The sequence below is a fragment of the Lepidochelys olivacea genome (assembly GCF_965140295.1).
Source record: "Lepidochelys olivacea isolate rLepOli2 genome assembly, chromosome: 16".
Classification (NCBI taxonomy): domain Eukaryota; kingdom Metazoa; phylum Chordata; order Testudines; family Cheloniidae; genus Lepidochelys; species Lepidochelys olivacea.
In genome coordinates this window covers 14,474,600-14,499,093 of record NC_140426.1, presented here as the reverse complement: position 1 = coordinate 14,499,093, position 24,494 = coordinate 14,474,600, and the positions used below count along the sequence as shown (strand labels likewise).

The 24,494-nt window shown below is 50.1% G+C and overlaps 1 protein-coding gene across 2 annotated transcripts; it reads right to left on the bottom strand.

The window, feature by feature from the left end:
- Positions 1 to 5,515: 5,515 nt before the first annotated feature.
- On the bottom strand, positions 5,516 to 16,681 carry ST6GALNAC4 (ST6 N-acetylgalactosaminide alpha-2,6-sialyltransferase 4). Of its 2 annotated transcripts, none has more exons than XM_084650068.1 (8): positions 16,488 to 16,681; positions 16,054 to 16,159; positions 15,176 to 15,238; positions 11,915 to 12,088; positions 10,662 to 11,074; positions 9,255 to 9,362; positions 8,141 to 8,326; positions 5,516 to 7,538 (listed from the first exon to the last, which is right to left on the bottom strand). In XM_084650068.1, the coding sequence occupies exons 2-8, from the start codon at positions 16,081 to 16,083 to the stop codon at positions 7,496 to 7,498; spliced, it is 1,017 nt and encodes a 338-aa protein (XP_084506194.1). In that variant the 5' UTR covers positions 16,084 to 16,159; positions 16,488 to 16,681; the 3' UTR covers positions 5,516 to 7,495. The 2 variants fall into 2 exon arrangements, with proteins under 2 accessions (XP_084506194.1, XP_084506193.1); XM_084650067.1 differs by having other exon boundaries at positions 16,054 to 16,128.
- Positions 16,682 to 24,494: the final 7,813 nt, after the last annotated feature.

Genomic DNA, 24,494 nt, shown 5'->3' with positions numbered 1-24,494 from the left:
AGCAAGAGGCTTGTAGCTTCCACAGGGACCCATTTGACTGTAGCAGCTTCCTCACTGACAGCATGGAATCTGGGTCCTTTAACCCCTTGGCACCCGCCAGATCACAGGCATTCCTCTGCCTCCAAGAATAAACAGCAGCTCTTTGCTAGGGAGCTGTGTATTCCCCACTGTTACACCCTTATTGGTGACACTACTGTGTAAAGACCATTTAGTTAAACAAGGGAGTGTTGCCAAGTGGTTAGAGTAAGGAGATGGGCATTGGTACCTTCTGTCTCTTGCTCTGACATGATTTGCTGGGTGAGCTCCATCAAGCTGTTTGCATAAATGAGGCACATCGAAATTCAAGGCTTGCTCCTGGTGCCTATATGGGAACTGAATTCTTTTGAAAAAGAGATCGTTCTTAGTAGTAGTGATTATTTGTGTCTAAAGGCCCCAGCTGAAAGCAGGGTTCTGTTGTGCTAGCTGTGTCACACCGTGAGAGGCTGTCCCTCCCACATAGACCATACACTGTGTGAGGCTGGTCCTCTCCCACAGACCTTACAGCCTACTAGACAAGATGGACACAGGAGACGATGTGACTTGCCCAAGGTCATGCAGCTGGTTGGTGGCAGAGCTGGAACTAGAATCGAGGTCTCCCGAGTCCCAGTCCACTGCCCTATCCACTGAACAACACAGTCTCCCACTAGCATCAGTGCTGCCTCTTCCCCACCCTTTGTCTTATGTATTTAGACTGTAAGCTCTTTGGGGCGGGGGCTGTCTCTCGCTCTGTGTATGTACCGTGCCCAGCACCAGGAGGCTCAGCTGCAACTTCTCGGGGCTACTGGAATATAAACGACTGTCGTTTCTTTCAGTTTTTCTCTTCTTCATTCCTCGGGGTGGAGTGAATTCTCAGAGCAGGTTCATTGGTTTCAGCAGGGCTACTCAGAAAATAAACAGCTGGTCAGCCAGTAAAAGCAGCAGAATCAGGCCCTCTGTGAGCTAATTAAGAGCCTGCTCTCAAAGCAGTCAGTTGACTATGAGTGTGAGAGCTACTTGGGATTTTTAAGATGTTCATTGTTCCTCTGGATAGATTGGAAATTCCGTCCCCCCACAGAAGGAAGTCTGCACACAGTGCTGACTAATGCTGAGTCAGCAACCAATGCTTGACATCTATAGGAGAAGAAAAGGAGGACTTGTGGCACCTTAGAGACGAATACATTTATCTGAGCATAAGCTTTCGTGAGCTACAGCTCACTTCATCGGATGAGGAAGAGTCTGTATGATTGGCATTGCTCCAGGCAGCCTGCTCTTCCTGTATAAGTTCAGCAGCCTCTGCCAGAGAAGAGGAGCAGGGAAGAGTGTGATGGGAACAGGGGGCTCTGCCTCCCTCAGTGATGTCTGTTTCTATTTAAACCAAGGTCCAGGAGAGCAAGCGGGCAGCGTGACATATTGTGTGACACATGATCAGCCTGTGATTTGGTGTTTCCAGCCAAAGGAGCAGCCCCTAGAGCTAAGGTGACTTGGCAACGTCAGTAGAGGACAAACTAATGGGACTGATAGAGGGGGCATTCAACTTGCACATGTACTGACCCCCTGGACGTGTCAGCAGGGACTGAGTGATCTAAAAGCATGACCTCCGCTGTTTGAATTAAAGGACGTAAGAATGGCCATACTGGCTCAGACCAAAGGTCCATCCAGCCCAGTATCCTGTCTACCGACAGTGGCCAATGCCAGATGCCCCAGAGGGAGCGAACCTAACAGGTAATGATCTAGTGATCTCTCTCCTGCCATCCATCTCCACCCTCTGACAAAGAGAGGCTAGGGACACCATTCCTTGCCCATCCTGGCTAATAGCCATTAATGGACTTAACCTCCATGAATTTGTCCAGTTCTCTTTTAAACCCTGTTATAGTCTTAGCCTTCACAACCTCCTCAGGCAAGGAGTTCCACAGGTTGACTGTGCGCTGAGTGAAGAAGAACATCCTTCTATTTGTTTTAAACCTGCTGCCTATTAATTTCATTTGGTGGCCCCTAGTTCTTATATTATGGGAACAAGTAAATAACTTTTCCTTATTCACTTTCTCCACACCACTCATGATTTTATATACCTCTATCATATCCCCCCTTAGTCTCCTCTTTTCCAAGCTGAAAAGTCCGAGCCTCTTTAATCTCTCCTCATATTGGACCTGTTCCAAACCCCTAATCATTTTAGTTGCCCTTTTCTGAACCTTTTCTAATGCCAGTATATCTTTTTTGAGATGAGGGGACCACATCTGTACACAGTATTCAAGATGTGGGCGTACCATGGATTTATATAAGGGCAATAAGATATTCTCCGTCTTATTCTCTATCCCTTTTTTAATTATTCTTAACATCCCGTCTACTTTTTTAACTGCCGCTGCGCACCTCGTGGACGTCTTTAGAGAACTATCCACAATGATTCCAAGATCTCTTTCCTGATTAGTTGTAGCTAAATTAGCCCCCATCATATTGTATGTATAGTTGGAGTTATTTTTTCCAATGTGCATTACTTTACATTTATCCACATTAAATTTCATTTCCATTTTGTTGCCCAATCACTTAGTTTTGTGAGACCTTTTTGAAGTTCTTCACAGTCTGCTTTGGTCTTGACTATCTTGAGCAGTTTAGTATCATCTGCAAACTTTTCCACCTCACTGTTTACCCCTTTCTCCAGATCATTTATGCATAGGTTGAATAGGATTGGTCCTAGGACTGACCCTGGGAGAATACCACTACTTACCTCTCCCCATTCTGAAAATTTACCATTTATTGCTATCCTTTGTTCCCTGTCTTTTAATCAGGTCTCAATCCATGAAAGGATCTTCCCTCATACCCCATGACAACTTAATTTACATATGAGCCTTTGGTGAGGGACCTTGTCAAAGGCTTTCTGGAAATCTAAGTACACAATGTCCACTGGCTCCCCCTTGTCCACATGTTTGTTGACCCCTCCTCAAAGAACTCTAATAGATTAGTAAGACATGATCTCCCTTTACAGAAACCATGTTGACTTTTGTGCAACAATTTATGTTCTTCTAGGTGTCTGACAATTTTATGCTTTACTATTGTTTCAACTAATTTGCCTGGTATTGACGTTAGACTTACCGGCCCGTAATTGCCAGGATCACCTCTAGAGCCCTTCTTAAATATTGGCGTTACATTAGCTATCTTCCAGTCACTGGGTACAGAAGCTGATTTAAAGGACAGGTTACAAACCATAGTTAATAGTTCCTGAATTTCACATTTGAGTTCTTTCAGAACTCTTGGGTGAATGCCATCTGGTCCCACTGACTTGTTACTGTTAAGTTTCTCAATTAATTCCAAAACCTCCTCTAGTGACACTTCAATCTGTGACAATTACTCAGATTTGTCACCTACAAAAGACGGCTCAGGTTTGGGAATCTCCCTAACATTCTCAGCCATGAAGACTGAAACAAAGAATTCATTTAGTTTCTCTGCGATGACTTTATCATCTTTAAGTGTTCCTTTTGTATCTCGATCATCCAAGAGCCCCACTGGTTGTTTAGCAGTCTTCCTGCTTCTGATGTAGTTAAAAAACATTTTGGTATTACCTTTTGAGTTTTTGGCTAACTGTTTTTCAAACTCCTTTTTGGCTTTTCTTATTACATTTTTACATTTAATTTGGCAGTGTTTATGCTCCTTTCTATTCACCTCACTAGGATTTGACTTCCACTTTTTAAAAAATGCCTTTCTATCTCTCACTGCTTCTTTTACATGGTTGTTAAGCCACGGTGGCTCTTTTTTAGTTCTTTTACTGTGTTTTTTAATTTGGGGTATACATTTGAGTTGAGCCTATTATGGTGCCTTTGAAAAGCGTCCATGCAGCTTGCAGGGATTTCACTCTAGACACTGTACCTTTTAATTTCTGTTTAACTAACCTCCTCATTTTTGCGTAGTTCCCCTTTCTGAAATTAAATGCCACAGTGTCGGGCTGTTGAGGTGTTTTACCCACCACAGGAATGTTAATTATTATACTATGGTCACTATTTCCCAGCCGTCCTGTTATAGTTAGCTCTTGGACCAGATCCTGCGCTCCACTCACGAGAGTTGCCTCTCCCCTGGTGGGTTACTGTACCAGCTGCTCCAAGAAGCAGACATTTAAAGTATTGAGAAATTTTATCTCTGCATTTTGTCCTGAGGTGACAAGTACCCAGTCAATATGGGGAGCATTTCTGAGAATGCCACCATAGAGGTCCTGGATTTCAGTCTCTTTCCTAGCAGCCTAAATTTGGCCTCCAGGACATCTCTCCTACCCTTCCCTATGTCACTGGTACCTACATGTACCACGATCACCGGCTCCTCCCCAGCACTACACATAAGTCTATCTAGATGTCTTGAGAGATCCGCAACCTTCGCACCAGGCAGGCAAGTCACCATATGATTCTCCCGGTCATCACAAACCCAGCTATCTATGTTTCTAATGATCGAGTCTCCCATTACTAACACCTGCCCTTTCCTACTGACTGGAGTTCCCTCCCCTGGAAAGGTAACCTCAGTGTGAGAGGATATCCCAACATCATCTGAAAGGAGGGTTCCAACTATGGGAAGGTTTCCCTCTGCTCTCCTTCTCTGGGCCTTTCATCCTCCTTAACAGTGCAGGGGCTGTCTGACCGGAGGTGGGACAAACCTACAGTGTCCCGGAAAGCCTCATCAACATACCTCTCTGCCTCCCTTAGCTCCTCCAGTTCCACAATCCTGGCCTCCAAAGCACGGTCTCCAAGGGCCAGGTGCAGTTTGCACCGAATGCACACATACGCCACCCGCCCACAGGGCAGATAATCATAAATGCTACACCAACTGCAATAAAGAGGATAGCCCCCACTCTGCTGCTGGGCTTCTGCCTGCATTTTCTCCTACAGCTACCTAGGTTAAAGATAGGGTTTTTGTTTAAATCAAGAAGTTTTGATTACAGTTTAGTTTAAAGGTTTTAAAGAATAGCAAGTGTACCTCGCCCCCTTCCCAACTCCCTCTTGAAACTCCCTGTTAGTGGCCCCTGGTCGCAAAGCTCCCTGGTCGCTTGCTCACTGCTTTATAAAGCCCTGACCTCCTTGATAGCCCTGCCCCCTGCCTACGGCTCCGCCAATGAACAGAGGCTTCTAGATTTCAAACCTTGTTTAGAAGCTCACCGCTTCCATCTGCCGGCCACAGCACACGGACCCATTAACCCTGCAGCAGCAGCAGACTCAAATCTCTTATGTGGCATAGCCACTAGGGGACAAAACCCATGCTACGGAAGGTGGATTACACAGGCCGCGTGCCGGGGGATTATGGGAACTGCATATAACAGTTGACAGCTGAGGAGAAATGTTGAGAGCAGCATGTGCAAAGAACAGGGCTCTTACCCCATGCCCATGCCTTGAATCCTGGAGAACAGAATTTACAGCAATTAAAAATGCTCTGGCAGGATGGCTATAGGAGCTTTGTCTGAGCAAGGACTCCAGGATTGAGTCCAGCTGGATAAATTCACCCAGTTTGCACAAACAATGAATGATCACAGAATTAAAAATAGTTTTATTAAGTAGGTTTGCTTTGGTATCAATCCAAGGGCACTTGGTAACAAAGGCAGCACACGAACTCAAAGGGTACATGCCAGAACACTGGAAGGAAATGTTTCTTCCTGACACGGTGGAGCTGCTGACAGAAGTTGTGTCGTCCAGCCTGAATCCCAAAGCGACCACACTCTGCTCCAGTCCAAGAAACATCTTATGCTGAGAGTCTTTTCCAAACCAATTCATCTAAGAAGCGGTTTCAAACAGTCACAGCACAGCGCACTGCACAAAGATGGGCTTTCCACACGGGCTGCCACTAACTGCTGTGTGGCCCGAGTGAGATGAACATTACAGGCCATCTCCAAAACTTCATTCACAGCGGTCGCAGTTTAAACCCTCTAACAAGGATTTTAAATAGCTGCAACTATAATTATGTATGTATGCACACTGTATTTGAAGACAATGTAAAACTAGGCTCCCCCTACCATTTAAATTAGATACAGCATCTTTTTCAGCCATTTTTCATTTGCAGACCCCCCAAAAAATTTTGACTGGAGGTGCAGACCCCTTTGGAAATCTTAGACACGGTCTGCAGACCCCCAGGGATCCGGGGACCACAGGTTGAGAACCTCTCTTCTATGATAATGACCATCTTTCGCAGACCCCTTAGACATGGTCTGCGGACCCCAGGTTGAAAACCACTGTTCTAGGGTGGTGAAGAGTGCTGCTGAACAGTTAAGTGTTCCACTCCAGAAGTAGCTGAATTTCCAGAAGGCAATGAGGTGGCTCCTGTAGCTATTCAGACTTTGCAAAAGCACTTTGGGATCCTTCACGGTTAAAAGTGCTACAGCAATGTAAGGTGTATCATTCAGGATCTTGAACCAGAATTGACCCCATTTTTCTGGCAAAAAGCTGTCACCCTTACTGAGGTCAGGGCAGCGTCTAGATCACATCATGGCATGTCTGGAATGCAGGGCCTGTAGTGCAGGGTAACAGGAGCTGCAGGGCAGATGCACACTACTTTGAAAGGTGTGATGCGTGGGAGTGGAGCCCACAGTCAGGTGCCCCAAATAGGTCAAAATTCCCCATGCTGGGACAGACGCTATGGACTGCTAGCCCAGGAGGGAGTGTCCTTTTCCTTGCTGAACAGCAGCACCTCAGCACAAACACTGCTGCCAGGATGGATCACTTGATCATTCCCTCTGGAGCACCTGGCATTGGCCACTGCTGGAAGACAGGATACCGGGCTAGATGCTTTGGTCTTATCCAGTATGGCTGTTCTTATGTCTACACCTCACTGAATGGTAGGCCGGTTGGCGACAGGGGATCTCTTTTCCCTGCACTGCACATCCAGCTCAGCATGCCCACTGGAGGACAGGTGTCTCGCCTCCATTAGGCCAAGTCACAGCAAGAGATGCTTTTGGAACATTCCACTCCTCTCACTCTTTGGGGGTCCTGGGTCTTCGGTCAGTTTAGAGTCCCCACATTTCCTGCCACTTTGCTCTGTGTGGGAGCAATTCACGAGGCCTGTGCATGGCTCCAAAACCAACAGGAAGAAGTACTATTGGGATAACTGTAATGCCTACAGGCTCCAGCTAAGATCAGGGCCCCTTGTGCATAAGAGCCAATCTCTGCCCCAAGGAGCTTACAATCAAAACGAACAAGACAGACAAAGGAGAGGAACAAATACAACGCACAAGCAGAAGACTGGGAACTGAGACAGAGAGATTAAGGGCCTGAGCCCATTGGAGTAATGGGAGTCTTTCCATTGATGTCAACAGGCTTTGGATCAGGTCCTAGGTAACTTGTCCAAGGTCACACAGGGAATCTGTGGCAGAGCTTGGATTTGAGTCCAAGTCCCCTGAGTCTCAGTATAGTGCCTTGACTACAAGACTATCCGTCTTCTCTCTGGTCACCCACCTAATCCTCCTCTTTGGGGGTTTAAGTGGAAGGAGATGAGGAGTTTCACCCCAAGAGGCACTGGCTTAAACCTCAGAGCGATTCCACTTTTCTAAGATCTGCAGCCCGCTGGAACATAAGTACAGAAATGTTTAATACTGGATTAAATGTTCATTGTGGTTCAAAGATTAAAAACTTTCCATAGACAGTCCTAGGGTCAGAGCTGGGAATGCTGGGGGAGAGGGGGCTGCAGAGACATCAGGGATTGCTTGCAGCAATGGAGGGGCTGAGACCTTGAGTGCTCTGAATGATCCCCTAGGTTTTCTCTGCCTCCTTCCAGCTGAGTGCCTGGGAAGGATTGTGCAAGACCTAAGATCAGACCCACAGAGACACTATGACCTGCAGATCAATGCTCCAGCACAAGTGGCATGGACCCTGCAGAGGGTGGGCATGTGTTAGATCTAAGATGTGCCTTTATTGCTCCATTCAACATGCTGATTAGAGCAGCTTCGGTAAGGGAGCCCTTCCAATGCACCACACCTCCCAGGATGCTCTGCCTCTCATCAAGTCTGTGTTTGTGCAGCTCCTCTTCATGCACTGACCCCCCCTGTGCAACTCCTCCAGACAGCACCCCATGCCACGCTGCAGGATTCCCATCGGGCTACAGCCTATCGTACCAACAGAATGAAACGTTTCTCCCCAGGAGCAGCACGTGGGCTGGACGCCCCTACCTGCCCACCCACGAGGGGTGATGGAAGACAATGTTCTTTCTCTTTGCCCAGTGGGAGAAGACAGTCTTCTCAGTGATGAAGCGGTGGCCACCCCGGGGGGCTTTCTCATGGGCGAGGTACATCCTGCACTCATCCAGCTTGCCCTTTTCGAAGTAGTGGTAAGGCACTCTGGGATGGTTCTTCTCCCTGCCAACCAGAGCAGACAAGAGGTAGTGCAGCGGGGCACTGGCCAAGATGGCAGACTCCTGCTTCCAGAGCAGGGATGGAGCCAACACGAGAGAGCCACCAGCCTAATAACCCCAGAGATGTTCATTCAGTGTCAGGGATCTCTGGGCCACACAGGGATCTCTGGGCACAGAGCAAGAGTCCCAGCCATCAACCCCCCTGCTAGGAGTTCAGCATGTAACACCCACCCCCCAAACCTCCGCACTAGGCTGGACAAAGCACAAGCAAATCTACCAAAGGGACCCATCCTGCCCCACGAGATGGGGATGGGGGAGCTGAATGAATGAAGAACTTCCTCCTGTGTTACAGACCCGCCCCTGCTGAAATCCCCTTCATTGCCCTGGACCTCCAGTCCCACCACGTGCTCCCTCCATCATCTTACTGCAACCCAGCTCTGCAGACTCCAGCAGGTGTGGGCGTCACACACAGATCAGAGCCTGTCACCTCCGCAGCTATGGCCCCCAGCCCCCTGTTCCTTTCAGGGGTCCTGTTTCAAACTGCCTCCTTGCTTATAAAAACACCTCGTGAACTCGCCCCCAGCTCAGACTCCAGTTCTCTCTGTTCTGTCCCCTTCCTTCTCTGATCTCACCACTGTTGGCGCGAGGACTTTCTCCTCTGCAACTCCTGCTGCTTGGAGCAGCCTCCCTGTATCTGTCCACTTCATATATTTTCTGCATTGTCTGTGCCCCCTAATACACCCCTCCCTGTGCTGTTTGTTACTGAACTTGGCGAAGTCTCTGGGGACAGAGTTTGTATGGAAGATGTATTGTATTGCATGTGGAATGGTTGTGCTGCCTTGTGTTGAGTTAGCTGACGAACAGACGTGCTGTGTGGTAAAAGCCCCTCGAAGTCTCCCACCCTCTTCCCCTCCCTCTCCCCATGGCCGTACCTGCAGTAGCTATCGCTGACCATGCCGAAGACAAAGATCTGTTCACACAGCTCCATTGCCAGGATCATAGTGAACCAGCCAGTGCTCAGGAAGGAGCCAGACTTCATCCTACAAATCACACAGCAACAGAGTTGGAGGGGACAGGCTGCCATAAGCAGCATGGCAGAGAGAGAAATGGACACAAACTGTGGGAGGGAAACCTGCACTCATCTCCTAGACCAAGAGTGGACAGTAAGGCACATCCTGCCCTGGCTGAGGGACATCTACTGGGTGTGATTAGGGCCTTTGGAGCAGTTTCTGTATGAGGATAGGAAGAGCAAACAGAAGAGCAGGACAAGCAAAATGCGGCGGGGAGGAAGATGGGCTCTTTGGCTACCGGGGAGGGGGAGGAAATGCCAGCAATACAGGATGCACATGTGTTTGGAAGCTCTCTCTTTCCGCCTCCTCCCACTCCAGTCTCCTGGCATGTCGTGCCCCTTGAAGTGAGTATCGGGTTGGTGAACAAAGCTTCACTGACAGGTCTGGAGACGGACGCTCCCTGTTTATCCACACAGGGTATGGGACAGGCAGAAGCGGGGCGAGTGTTCTCAGCCTCCTCCTCCAATGGCCTCATCCCTGGCACGATGGGTCAGAGGGGAGTTCAGTCTCCACGGCCCAGTCAGTCAGTTCTTGGCCCATCTGCTGACCAGGGGGACTATCAATGCCAAAGGCGATGGAGATTTGTGTGCTGTGGACACCCGGCCACTAGGAACGAAATGGAACCCTCCACTCATCTACCAAGCAGAGGACAAATGACTGCTAGTCACTGCTGACCTGCCCAGGATTTGAACTGAAGTGCTGACTGCCCATAAATGCATGATGTAACAGACATGTTACATACTGTTCTATAGCAACGAATTCTTACGCTACAACTCTTCCTGGGATGAAGGTGACTCCATAACTTTCTAACATCCACAAATAGCCCATTGCAATTTACACGGTGACTGCCTGCTAAATCCATTCATGTGCAGCACACTGACACTCCTAAGATACCTTGCAGGTCCACTCACCACTGAGGGGCAAACTGCATTTGTGGAAGGGGAGTAAACTGTCCCACTCATGTCAATGGGTTGGTAACTCTGAAACCCAACATTTACAATTAGAGAGTGGAAAACTGGCTAATTGACTTAGGAGCACAGATCCCATTGGGATTTGTGCTCCAAAGTCCTATAGGTGCTTTCGAAAATCCCACCCTAAAATGGCAACACTGTTAACTATTTCACTGTTGATTGGTTTACCAGAAGCATCCAGTTACAGTAGACCTTGGGGTGGAAAGCTCTACTCTCTACACCCAGGAGGTGCCTGTGGCAGGGAGGCCCTGGGACATTACAGGCAGGGAGGGAGGAAGCGAGCGAGGCGCCTACTCACCTGTTCTTCCCCGTCTCGTCCTGGAAGACCTTGTCACAGTAAGCCATCATCCTCTCGGTTAGCGTGTACATCTGCAGGCTGGGATACATCTCCTTCACCTCCTGGAGACTCCTGTAGGTCAACCCCACCTTCTCCCGGCTCATCATTCTCATAGGCCCCCAGACGATGTAGATGGTCTCCCGGGACTGCTTGAAGAAGTACGACTGGTTCCTCAGGAGCAAAGGGATACTGGTGTGCGAGACGACCCTGAGGGTGCTCTTCGCCCCCACGTCCTCTTCGTAGCCATGGGTGGGGGCCTGGTTCATGCGCAGGACGCACTCCATTTGGTCAATCTCCTTCCCCAGCCGCGAGCCCAGCATCTGACCTGAGCTGGATACCACGGCACACTGGCGGCACTGAGCTCTGACCAACGGCTGCAGCAAGACGCACCGTTAGCAATGGAGAGGGACAGGAAAGACCCAGGGCTTGCAACGGGAGGGGATCGCAGTATGTTTTCATTCCAGGCAGCAAGGCCATATCACCTTTTCATCACCTGCACTGGCTTCCTGTCTGTCTATGAATCCAATTCAGAACCGCCCTCCCTCCAGGGCCCCCTTCCACCACTTCCTCCATGGTGCTGCTCTGAGCCGCCCTCCCTGCAATTCCCTATTGCTGGCACAGGGTGGTGTCGCTCTCAAGCTGAATCTACACAGGGGCCAGAGCCATGTTACCGGAATGAGCTTTAAAACACCACCTAGAACTGGTTTCTCCTGACTCCCTTTAACTATCCCCTGGTGCCTCCCTGGAGTCTGAAAGCAGCATGCTTTAACTGAGGCCCCCACCACAGGGTAGTGTTTTCGATTACTCCAGATGTCGGATGTGCTTTGAACCTGGTCCAGGACATGGACAGCAGAGACTCAACAGCCTCCGGATGATGTGAGTGAGCCAAGGGGCTTTGTTACACCAGCAGAAGGCCACAGTAGCCCCACGGCTAACACTTTGCATTGCTGAGGCATCTTTCACACCTTAGGAGCCTCAAACACTGTGCAAACTTTAATCAATAAGCCTCAACTTTCATGGGAAGTAGGTACATTGTCATCTTCATTAGTGATGGAGAAACTGAGGCAATGCTGGGTGAAGTGACTCGCCCAAGGGCACACAGTGACTCTGCGAATGGAAACCAGGAGTCCCAACTCCCAGTCTCATGTGCTAACCACTACCTCACACTCTCTGCGTCTTGGGAGAGTCCATTCGCAGCTGGAACTTTAACCCACCTTTCCATCAGGAACACGACTGTATCCCTCGAAGCTGAGGGCTCCAGACACCGTCACCAAGGGAGGTTTATGTTCCTCCAGCCGCTGATAGCTGAGCCAACACAGCTGCGGGCAGAGCAGGATGTAGAGCACAGTACAAGCAGACAGAATCACCAGAGTTAAGAACAGATGGACCTGCAACGCATTGAGAAGGGAAGCTCAAGATTCGCTGCTGAGAACCCAGCACATGGCAACAACAGGGATGACTGCATTTTAGTGACCAGGGATCTCTCATTGTGGTAGGGCTATGGTGAACCGAACGCTGCAGGCATCCTGGAAAACAAAACAAGGACTGTAGTTCTTCCTTCTTCCCTATAGTGGGATGGGACTCTCCTCCTCTGGGGATGGGAAGGGCAGGGTGTTGCAGTGGAGCTTGACATCTGTTTGTGATTTCCAGGTTGAGAGACCATGATACAGTGTAATTAAAGACCCTTGCTGTTCTAAATTAAATACTCTGAGGGGTCCACAATGGGAACAAGGGCTAGGAGGGGAAGGAAATGGAGTCAGCTGTGATTGGATCAGGCAATGCTCAGGGGAAAGCAAGTGAGAAGGACCAGGATAGATGCTGGCAGGGCGACGGGGGGGTTCTTCACCTGGTCCTGCGACAACATCTCCCCCTACTGAAAAGCCGCGCGATGCCTTCCACCCAAAGAGCTTCCCCCATGTTTTCAACCTCACAGCACTCCCACAAGGTGACATTGCCCCTGCTTTCCAGCTAAGGGAAGGCTGAAGGGCAGGGAGATTAAGCGCCCTGCCTGAGGTCACACAGCAGGCTCATGGCAAAGAGCCCAGACTCCTAACCCCTGCTCTGGCCACCAGAAAACAGGTCCTTTCACAAAACGTCTGCCTACGAAATCCAGGAAGCATTGGTGCCAGTCAGCAATCTACACCTGAGGAGGGGACAGGGAAACAGGGGCTTGCAGCTGTGACCATCACCAGCACACACTGCTCCCCTTCGCGCGTCCCTGGGCAGAGCTACTACCTGCTACTGCCATCCTGTAATTCTCTCCTCCTCTCAGAACAGAGCTCACCCTGGTTAGTTTCATTGCACAACGGCCCCCAAGACACCAAGCGTCACTCGGCCTTTTTAGTGCTTGATCGCAAGGAGCAGGGCTGCACTCTTTGATTGACAGTGATTACCGGTCAATATGAAACCTTCAGTCACGCATCAAAACTGGGGAGTGCTTGGCAAACGAGTAGCTCAGATGCGCCCGATTGTTCTGTTTCAGAATGACTCACTTCCTTTCTAGCAAAAACAGGCTGCACAGCTGACAAATGGCGAGCCTTAAAAAGCTCTGAGGGCCACGTGCTGCTCTGTGCCTGTCTGGATTGTAATGTCAGCTTCTGTCATGACTATGGATTGCTTGAGCCTCAGGGAGGAGCAGATCAGTGTCAAGCATACCAGGAACCACGCAGAGCTCCACGTACAATGGGGGTGCTACCTAAGCGATCATGGCTGACTTGGCTCTAGCTAAAGCGTGAGGCCAACCACCAGCATAACCTGGCCCCATGTTGCCCATCTCAGCAGAGGCCAAGGAGCAAAAGTGGCCCTGGGGACTGAACTGTGCTATCCCCCTCTCCATGTGTGAGAGCGATACTCGCATTGCCACTGTCCATGCTGAGGACATCTGCCCCTGGGCTGTCAGTCTGGGACCTCTTACAAACACTAACATGGGGGGGGGCATAGCCTTAATGGGGGGTCATAAACAGGAAGCAAGAAACTTGTTCTGGGCTCTTTGCTTTAGCCAGACACATGCTGACCCAGCACATCCCCACATGCGTGCTGAACACCAGGGAGGTGGGGGAGCAAAGCTCGGGGCCTCTCTCAGCCCGAGGATGCAAGAGGAAGGAAGGACAGCGACAGATAGAGAGATGCCAGAACAGCATTGTGATGAGTGTCCTGAACGTCCCAGTCGTGCCCATGATGGGCACTAAGCACTGGCCACACGCCACTCAGACAAAATCCCTGCTCCCCCGAGCTCACAAGCGAGGAAGCTAAGGCATGAGCCCTATACATTGACAAAGCACGGTGGGTGGGGAGCTGCACTCACACACGGTCATAGCAATAACATCAGGGGCGGAACAGACTGACTAGTTCCCCATGGCCCATCCCACCCTGCCCAGAGGGGAAGCGTTTCCCTAACACGGTCCGGAGGGTTTAGATCAGTGATCCCCAACGCGGTGCCCGCAGGGACATTTTTGTGTGCCTGCCGGACACCCCGCCACCGCAGTGGCGCCGCCGAAGAACCGCCCGCCAAAACGCTGCCGAGAAGCAGGTGCCATTTCTTGGAGGCATTTCAGCAGCGACGCTTCTTGCCGCTGCCGCTTCCCGGCAGCATTTCGGCGGCCGGTTCTGTAAGCCTTTCTGTCCTTCCTTATACTTGGTATCACTTAAACCTATCTCCTTTTATTAATAAACTCACTTTGCTTTTATTATAAACCAGCTCAGTGCTTTAACTGAAACAGAGCGCTAGCCCCAGGTATGCTAAGAAGGTGCTGGGTACTGTCTGATTGAAGGAGCAGCGAACTCCGTAAGGTTTTGTGGGTGCTACAGTCAGAGGGGCTAAGCACTGCAGATAGACCTCTCTGAGGAACTCGAGAACTGGGGTTCACTGGTTGCTGCCCGCTAGGGAAGGTCTGGACTGGCAGAGTCCTGGATAGTTTGCTGGTGAGACAGATAAGCTGGCATGTCGGGGAGCTGTCACACAGCTTAGCAGCAGCAAAGTTCTCACTGGCTGAGGCTGAGAGGGTCACACAGTGGCTCACAGCTCTGGGGACCCCAGCAGGTTGTCACGGATGTACTCCCCATTCTCCCACAAAGTGACATTGTAAAGGTGCCTTTTAATAAAGCCCCTTTAAGCCACAGGGCGCCCCGTATAGTCTCCTGTTCTCTGCAGTTAGAGGATATTTATCAGGACTCTACCGGGGCACAAGGACTCTAGAACCAGCCTACTGAGCAGGAGATGGTGTACGTTTCCATATGGCGACCACATACATGTCCACAAGTTGTCCTTGAGGGTTCTCCATCAATTGGAACATAGATACCATCCTCACGTCCGTTAAGGACATGATACCCAATGCCCTTTAGCATTTCTGCCTCTGCCGCCTTTTCCTTGGCTCTGTAATGCCAGCCCATTTTGCTACCATCACTACGGTCCTAAATTCAGGGGTTTGGAAGAGGGGTTTAAGAGCATCACTGCTTCTTGGGATCTGGTTACTTACAAGTGTCTTCAGCTTCAGTGTCTTATCTGCCACAGGTTTGACTTGTGATTCAGGAACTATGCCCTGCAAAACACAGACAGGTTAGCCTGTTGGCAACAAAATAAACATTTAGCAAAGAAAACAAAAAGCAAAGTCATTGATATTAAACTAGATAAACTTCTGAGCAGAGTCAGTCCAAAAGGGGTACATTAAGGAGTATGTGCATGAGACCATATATGGTACCCCCGAGATTTTGTCTGGAGAACCATCACCTTGAACACCCCATTCATTTTAAGGTCTTGTTAAAAACCACTCTCCTTCCTTGTGAAGCCCTCTGTCAACTTGCTCCAGCCAACTACACTTTCCTTGTAACTCTCTGATCTCCCAGCCCTGCCACTTGTATAGCTCAGGCCTCCACAGAATCGCCTTGCTGTTGGCGTGAAGCCTTATCTTCTGCAGCACCTGCCATCTGGAATATCTCTCACTTCAGATCTCACCAGCCAGGCTAACAAACAACAATATACTGCACTTGTACAGGACCTGCTCATCGGAGGATTCCCTTACTCCTCAATGTGTTTTATACACTCTGTGGGTGTTGCACACTCAGTAATGTCTTTAACAATTACTAAGCCTCACAACACCCTTGTGAGAAAACACAGGGGCCACTCTGTCCACCACTGAAATGCAGCCACCTCTAGGGTGGAACACAGCTGTTTAACAGAGCACAATATCGCTACACTAGAGCTTAGGATAGGAATATTTATCAAACATGCATAGCCTCCTACGGACCATTGTGCCAGCCAGTTGTCTGGGCCACGTTCACAGTTCTTTCCCTCACTCACTGCGTGGCTTCGCATCAGCCTTGTGCCTCAGTTTCCCTGAGAATTACAGTGACTCACCTGCCTTGTGGGGGTGGATCGAGGCTTCATTCGTCAAGGCCTGCCGGGTACTTTGAGATCCTCAGCTGGAAGGGCCTGGGGGGGAAATGCCAGGCTGTCATTTCGTCTGGCCAAGAGATGGAGAGGATCAAAGCTTCCGTTCTGCGGCCAGGGCCCCCTCGCCCTGAGCCCAGATGCTGCGGGCTCCCTCCTGAGCAGTGCCAGGCTGCAGGACACCCAATCCAGACCAACCCGACAACAGCATCCACCAGAAGGGACCCAGGGAGGGCGAGTAGGCCAGAGAGGACACCTCGGTGTCACCTCGCCCCACACTTCTGCAGGGGTCTCTTTGCCGCAGGCCCACGGAGACGGGGTGTCCCTGCCGCCCCCCCAAAGGCAGCAGAGCTGTGCCGCCCACTCCCCACCCACGCCCCAGGGGGGTGCCCCGGCCTTACCCCAGCCCCAGGGCAGCAGAGCTGCGCCAGCCCCGCCCGCGCCCTGTCAGTGGGGCCCCGCCTATGGGGTGGCGGCGCCAGGGCGGTTCCGGCGGGTCCCGGTCAGCCGCTTCCCGGCTCCCATCGCTCCCGCCCGGGCCCTGGATCCCGGGCAGGGCCTCAGCGCCAGCCCCGCGGCAGCCTCGCCCCGGGGCCCGGCCTCACGCCCCGCCCCCCCCCGCTCCGATACCGCCCCCCCGCTACCTCCCCCCGCCCCCAACACTTCGATACCCCTCCGCCCCCCCTCCCCCAACTCTCCCCCCCGATACCTCCCCCGCCCCCAAAACTCCCCCTACCGCCCCCAACACTCGGATACCTCCCCCCGCCCCCGATACCCCTCCGCCCCCCCACCCAACACTCCCCCCCACGGCCCCCCCGATACCAGCCCTCCGATACCTCCCCCCGCCCCCAACACTCCGATACCCCTCCCCCAACACTCCCCCCACTGCCCCCCCGATACCTCCCCCCGCTCCGATACCAGCCCTCCGATACCTCTCCCCGCCCCAACTCTCAGATACCCCACTACCGCCCCCCCGCCCCCAACACTCCGATACCCCCCCCCGCCCCAACACTCCCCCCTGCCGCCCCCCCGACCCCAACACTCCGATACCCCCCCACCGCCCCAACACTCCCCCCTGCCGCCCCCCCGCCCCCAACACTCCGATACCCCCCCACCGCCCCAACACTCCCCCCTGCCACCCCCCCGACCCCAACACTCCGATACCCCCCACCGCCCCAACACTCCCCCCTGCCGCCCCCCGCCCCCAACACTCCGATACCCCCCCACCGCCCCAACACTCCCCCCTGCCGCCCCCCCGCCCCCAACACTCCGATACCCCCCACCGCCCCAACACTCCCCCCTGCCGCCCCCCCCGACCCCAACACTCTGATACCTCTCCCCCTGACCCAGACACCAACACTCCCCCCTGCCTCCCCGTACCATCCCCGACACCAGCCCTCTGATACCTTCCCCCCTCTACCAACCCCTCTGATACTCCCCCCTCAACACCAAACACTTCTTCGGTACCGAGCCCCTCCCCAAACTTCCTCCCCCCACACACCACCCCCTCCTCCCATACCTCTCCCCAGATACCACCCCCCAAACACCAACCCCTCATCTGATACCATCCCCCCAATACTGTCCCCCTCCTCTGATACCTCTGCCCGGATGCTACCCCACCCCATACCAACCCTCTCATCCGATACAATCCCCAATACCAACCCCCAATACCATCCCCCTCCTCCAATACCTCTCCTGCCAATACCACCCCCCTTGCCAACCCCTTCATCTGCTACTGTCTCCCCAATACCAATGCCCCAGTACCATCCTCCTCCTCCAATACCTCTCCCCTGCTACTATCCCTGATATCACCCCCTCAATACCAACCCCCTCATCTGATACCATCCCCCTGATACCAATCCCCAATATCAACCTGCTCCTCTGATGCCTCCCCCCAACACCAACCTCCTGATACCAGCCCCCAGACACTGACCCCCCAGTATCAACCTCTTCCTCCCATCCATTACCAACCTCTGATACCATCTCCCTGATGTAAACCCCCAATATCGTCCACCTGATACCAACCCTCTCCTCCCATACCTCTCTCCTAAAACCAATCCCCCGATACCAACCTCCTCCTCCGACACCTCCCCCAACACCAACCCCCTGATACCACCCTGTTACCAACCCCCTCCTCCAATACCTCTTCCCCAATACCAACCCCCTCCACACCAACATCGATTCCATCCCCCCTCCAATACCAACCCCCCCAATGGGATCGATACGCCCCCCAATATTGTCTCCTTCTGATCCCAACCCACCCACTGGCTTTGATACCCCCCTCCTCCGATACCAATCCTCCCTGATATTGTCCCCCTGAGACCTACCCCTCTGATGCCAACCCCACCACGAACATTGATACCTCTCCCCCAATTTCAACCTCCCCTCTTGTATTGATCCCCCCTTTGAGACCAATACCCCACTGGTATCAGTGCCCCCCATACCAGTCCCCCCGATATTCCCTTTGGTGTCAACCCTCCCACTCCCACTGGCCACCTCCAAAGTTACACCCCATCTTTGACCACTCTCTTCTCCTCCTCCTCCAGTACCAGCTTCTCTTCCCTAGTATCCTACCAAACTCCTCTCCTGTGGCACTGAATGCCATTCCACCAGTCCCTGCCACTTGCAAAGTACCTTACCCTCCTCTCCTTCTCCCCACATTAGCCTTCCCCAGCAAGCCAAACCTGACAGTACCACTGCACAAACAAAACGGAAACTGACTTCATTAATTTCCATTGGCCATGCTGAGAAATTCAGAAAGCAAAGAAAGAGGAACAAACGGGTAAGTGAACTGTGTATTTAAAATACTTTCAGTTTAAATACGATCAAAGGAACTGCCACTCCAGATCAGACCAGCAGCCCATCTAATCTGGTATTCAGTACAACAGTGCTCAGAAGTATCAGACGAAGGTGCAAGATACGCCATAATGGACAGTTATGCCAAGAGGGGATGTTTCTTCATAATCTCCATCAGTGAGTGGTTTATGCCCTGATGCATGCGGCCTTAGAAATTTTGCCTCCTGTGTAGCAAAACTAGGCTTTGAGGGATTCGATTACCAGTAAATGTCAATAAATGTCAGTTTCAAACCCCCCCCACACACACACACTGAAAACATATTTCCATCAATGATGATCAAAAATTTTCAGACAGTCAAAGTAGCAAAAATGCTGCTTGAGAACTTATTACAGTTTGATTTAAGGATCTATACTTTGTATATTTTTGCCATGTGATGTTGACAATTTGGGTTTTAATGCTTTGACTTTTTGAATCTCAACATCCACTGTCATTAGATAATCACTGTCCCACAACTGTGAAGATTTAAATCAATATAATTTAAAAAAGTGCTTAAAAATAAACATTGATATTATCCAGCAAATTTATAAAAAATAAAAATTGAATTCTGCCAAGCCTAAAAGTAACTCTGGATTATCCATATCAATGTCTCGGCATTAACTTCAGCAGGCTACACTGATGGACACCAGCTGAAGCGCTGTGCCTGTTTGCATCGCAAAAATATTCTTTCAGCCATGCAGCACCCTGTGCCTTGGCAGGGAGTGTGTCTGTGTAGGAGTTTATACACACAATTATGATTCCTGGGCTAAATCCTGAAGCCTTTTTACTCACTTGCTATGACTTTCATTGAGGGTTTTACCTGAGTAAGGCCGGAGGGATTGGGACCACTCCCAATAAATTGGTTAATGACTCTGTCAATTTAGCTCACAGAAGCCATCAGCTGGAGTGACACACTTAGACAACGTTTCAGAGTAACAGCCGTGTTAGTCTGTCTTTGCAAAAAGAAAAGGAGTACTTGTGGCACCTTAGAGACTAACCAATTTATTTGAGCATGAGCTTTCGTGAGCTACAGCTCACTTCATCGGATACTTAGACACTTAGACAACGGAAGCTCCAGATCCTGCTGCTCCAGTAAATCCCTTTCCCTGGTTCACACAAATGAGTTGGGGGCTTGAGATCTTTATTTGATAGTTTTCTCCTGCACTATTTGCATAGCCATATGCAGAGGCCATTTCAGAGTGGGTCGCACCCAGTATCAGCATGCCGCAGCCCTGCCAATGCAGCATGTAGCTGAGACTATTCTCTGTAAAGGTTGAATGGGCGGGGGTGGGGAGAAAAATTAACATCTACTTGGTCAATGCTTGGGCAGCCCTGTCAGCCTTCATCTGTGTGACTGCAGCCTGGGTCACTGGGAGCTGTTGAGAAAGGATTTGTGAATATCGGGAGCATTCAGCCTCACTTGGCCCAGAGGCACAGCCAGAGGGGATTAAAAGCCAGGAGTTATTGTTCCCTTGTTGAACCAGATAACAGTATTATGCTTCTCTGTCAAAATGGGTTTAAAAATGCTCTGGGCCCATTGGAATTAGAGGTGGGAAAGCCCCGTTAGGTCCTCTAGTTTGGTCCCACAGGACCAGAAGAATTGTACCCTGGTGCATTTTCTAATAAAACTTGTTTTTCTCTAGTGCTTTCCATGCAAGGACCTCACAATGCTGCATAAACATTCATAGGCCAAATTCACCACTGGCCCAGTGACATTAGCCTCACTCTGTATCTGTGAAGTAGGTGAGTTATTATTGTCCCCATATTGCAGATGGGGAAACTGAGGCCCAGAAAGGCAAAATGATTTGTCCAAGGTGCACAGGAAAGTTTGCAGTAGGTCTGTCGCAGTTCAGTCCTGGGCTGTAACCACAAGACATCTTCCCTCTTGCTAGCTTGTCTGAGATGTCCCCACAAGATGGTCCACTGACTCCTGCTGGATTTGGGGCATGTAAGAAGATAAGATTGAGCCCTAACCAGCTAATTTCATTAATTTAAATCATTTTTGAAATGCAGTCACTCTCTGGAGGGGATTCTTAATAGATTTTTAAGGTCACTTGAAAGCCAGTTCAGCTTCCTTTTTCTTTCTAGACAGAAATAGGCACATTGTGGTGGAAGATTTGACTTTGCCATGGTTCCTTGCTTAGTCATCTGCAGTAGCCCGGAGCAGTTATGAGAAGACAGAATATCTGATTTGTTTGTTTGTTTGTTCCTTTTCCTCCCTGAGTTGCCTTCAGAATTTGCAATGTGAAGAGCAGTTCAGGAAACACAGAGAAGATGACACAGCTCATCTGCACTTAATGGATTCATCATCAGATCAAATGAGGATCTCAAACCACACCCACATGCACACACCCACACCTATCCTCTTTCCATTGCCTAAAATCATCACTTAAGGGAAAAGGATAGTACTTTGTACTCAGGCCAGTTCTATACAAAGTGGTACCTATAAAACTAGAGGTGTGATTTGATATCACTTTGGTTAAACTGGTGTAACTTTGTGCCGCTTATATTAGTTTAAACCTGGTTTATAGCAGTTTAGCTTGTGCCACAGGCTATAAACTGGATTATGCCCCTTATAAAGTGCTACAAACCAGATGCGGTATAAGTGTGTCCAAATACAAAGATGCATCGGAATTATAAGCTCTTTGGGGAAGGGACCATCTTTTTGTTCTGTTTGTACAGCACCTGGCACAGCGGCGTCCTGGTTCATGAGGACTCCTAGGTGTTACCCATAATACAAATAAAGTGATTCAAGTTCAACTGATGTAACTTCTGTGCGTAGACAAGCTCTTATGTCACGCCTTTAATCCCAGGAGCTGAATGCGTTTTGCTGACATTCATGAATGAAGCCTCACCCCACCCACGGGAAAGCCGATGAATCTGTTTATCCCCATGCGGTAGATGGTGAAACTGAGGCACAGCAAGATGTGATTTAGCCCAAGGTCAGTGCCAGGGAGAGAATCCAGGAGTCCTGACGCTCAGCGCCATGCTAGACTGCGCTGCCCCTTCCCCTACCTTGTCTCTTTCATGCAGTTGCTCTTTGGACTTTTTTTTTTTTTTTTGGCTTGTGTCAGGTGTCAATGTTCAAATAGGGAATTGCTCTGCTGGACAAGACCAGGAAGCTGCATCCTCTTGGGTGACTGCAGGAAGGAATCCCTGCTTTAAAATTATTTATTTTTATTAAGAGCTCCCCACCCCCTGCTATTTATTCTTTTCCTTTTCACTGACCCCCCAACAAGTCTCTGGTTGGGCTCTGAGGTCTCTGAGGCCAAAGCTTTGTGGGGGGGGGTTTAAACAACCATGTTTTCCCCTGCAGATTGGACAATCCCAGTGTTTTTTCCCCTCAATCGGCATTGCCAACACCAGGTTTGACAGCTGCTGGATGGGATTTCTGATTCCTGCTGTGAGGCTACAGGGAGTCCAAATGTCAACACACAAACAGCAGCTAGGCCCCGGTTCATGCGTGACCATCACAACAACTGCACTGACTCAACGGGGCGTTCACAGGAAGCCAAGCCGGAGAGTCACGACTCAAGGAGCATTCTCAGGGCCCCAAACTTGGGGTAACGCTAGACAGCCTCCTGACTTCCCTATACCCAGACAAGCTAACACAAGGAGAGCACAGCTTTGCTGTGACGCCCGGCTCGTAATCACCTACAGCCCAGCTTTAGAGATAGTCAGGGAGCGTAGCCCTCAATCAAAACCAATCCAGTACTAGGACAGTGGCTTCGGAGAGAAGGGAGGGTAGGTTTTCAGGAGCTAGCCCTAGATCATAGACAGTCCACCGCGGGGATAGCTCAGGGCATAGGACTGATGGGGCTAGGATGAGGATGCAGGTTCTGGCTACCCTCTGTGCTACTTCAATGCACAAACGAACTGGCTGCTGAGTCTGTCATTAGCTTCCCAGCATGCTTCTGGTTCAGCAGGTGCCTTCTGAACCCCAGACTGGTGCCCGTGGAGATTGGGTTTTGCTCCAGCGGCCCTTAGTAGGGTTCATATGGGATCGAAATGGCACCAGCAGTCGGGGAGATCAGGCCGTCCCTTTCCGTCCATCCACATCTCCTGTCCCATCGTCATCCCAAGAGAGGATCTGGGGACCATGAATGGATTTTGGTGGGGCTATTTCACCACCCAAGATACAAACCGGCTATGACGTTGCACCCCATAATGCTTTATAGAAATATGCTTATGAGTGTAAATATGACATAACTGGAATATGTTTTATGCTAGATATGCCATGTAACATATCTTTGCAAAGGTTATGTTCTACTGCATGTATTCATCCTATTCGTATGCATGTATCATTTTTATATCTGAAGTTATGAGCGTTGGCTCTATGCTTGTATTTGAAGTGTTTGCTGTAGAAAGAATCTAAGGCAGATTTGGTCAACATAGTGTGAAGGGGTTATTCAAGTAATTGGGAGTACTTGGCTAACAATGGATCTTGATAGATGCCAGTCCACATCTGAGCTTTCCTGGGAACGTTTGGGCTAACGTACGGGCAATGGTGACGGCCTGTAGAGAACTGAGTCATGCATGGACATGTGAAATGCCCATGTGACTCCAAAACTCCATCTTGTAGCTATGATTCTACACAGGGGGAGAGAAGGGTTTCCACGCACAAGAGAGAGACTATATAAGCCCCTGGAATCCCCTCCATTTTGTCTTCAGCTGGCTCAAGAGATAGCCTCTCCACCCCAAAGAGATGCCTGAAAGAAACTGGAACAAAGGACAGTAACTACAGGGGTGTGACAGGTTTCAGAGTAGCAGCTGCATTAGTCTGTATTCGCAAAAAGAAAAGGAGGACTTGTGGCACCTTAGAGACTAACACATTTATTTGAGCATAAATACAGCTGTAGCTCACGAAAGCTTATGCTCAAATAAATGTGTTAGTCTCTAAGGTGACACAAGCCCTCCTTTTCTTTTTACAGGGGTGTGAGTGATTGCTGGACCCTGACTAGGAGGGACTCTTGTCTGTAAAAGAAGCTTATTGGAACATCTCTGAGGGTGAGATTTACCTGCATTTAGTTTCTTACTGTAGTAGGCTTAGACTTGCAAGTTTTTGTTTTATTTTGCTTGGTCATTTACTTTGTTCTGTCTGTCATTACTTGGAACCACTTAAATCCTACTTTTAATATTTAATAAAATCACTTTTTACTTATTAATTAACCCAGAGCAAGTATTAATTCCTGGGGAAGCAAACAGCTGTGCATATCTCCCTATCAGTGTTAGAGGGTCAACAGTTTATGAGTTTACCCTGTATAAGCTTTATACAGAGTAAAACGGATTTATTTGGGGTTTGGATCCCATTGGGAGCTGGGGGTCTGGGTGTTGGAGACAGGAGCACTTCTTAAGTTGTTTTCAGTTAAGCCTGCAGCTTTTGGAGGACGTGGTTCAGACCTGGGTCTGTGTTCGTAGCTGGCTAGCTTGTCTGGCACAACCAGGCAAGGTACTGCCGGGGAAAACGGGCTCAGAGGTGGTCCCAGGACATCAGGTGGCAGGCCCAAGGGGGTTTCTGTGATCCAACCTGGCACACCCAGAGACACCCCACGCGGGAGCAATGCAAACTGGCAGC

Bases quoted from the DNA above. Each gene is read 5' to 3' on its own strand.
- ST6GALNAC4 (XM_084650068.1), bottom strand. From the start codon at position 16,083: ATGAAGCCTCGATCCACCCCCACAAGGCAG. The intron at 15,239-16,053 runs GTGAGTCACTGT...TGTGTTTTGCAG, and splicing joins GATCCACCCCCACAAGGCAG to GGCATAGTTCCTGAATCACA. The intron at 12,089-15,175 runs GTAAGTAACCAG...AATGCGTTGCAG, and splicing joins CACTGAAGCTGAAGACACTT to GTCCATCTGTTCTTAACTCT.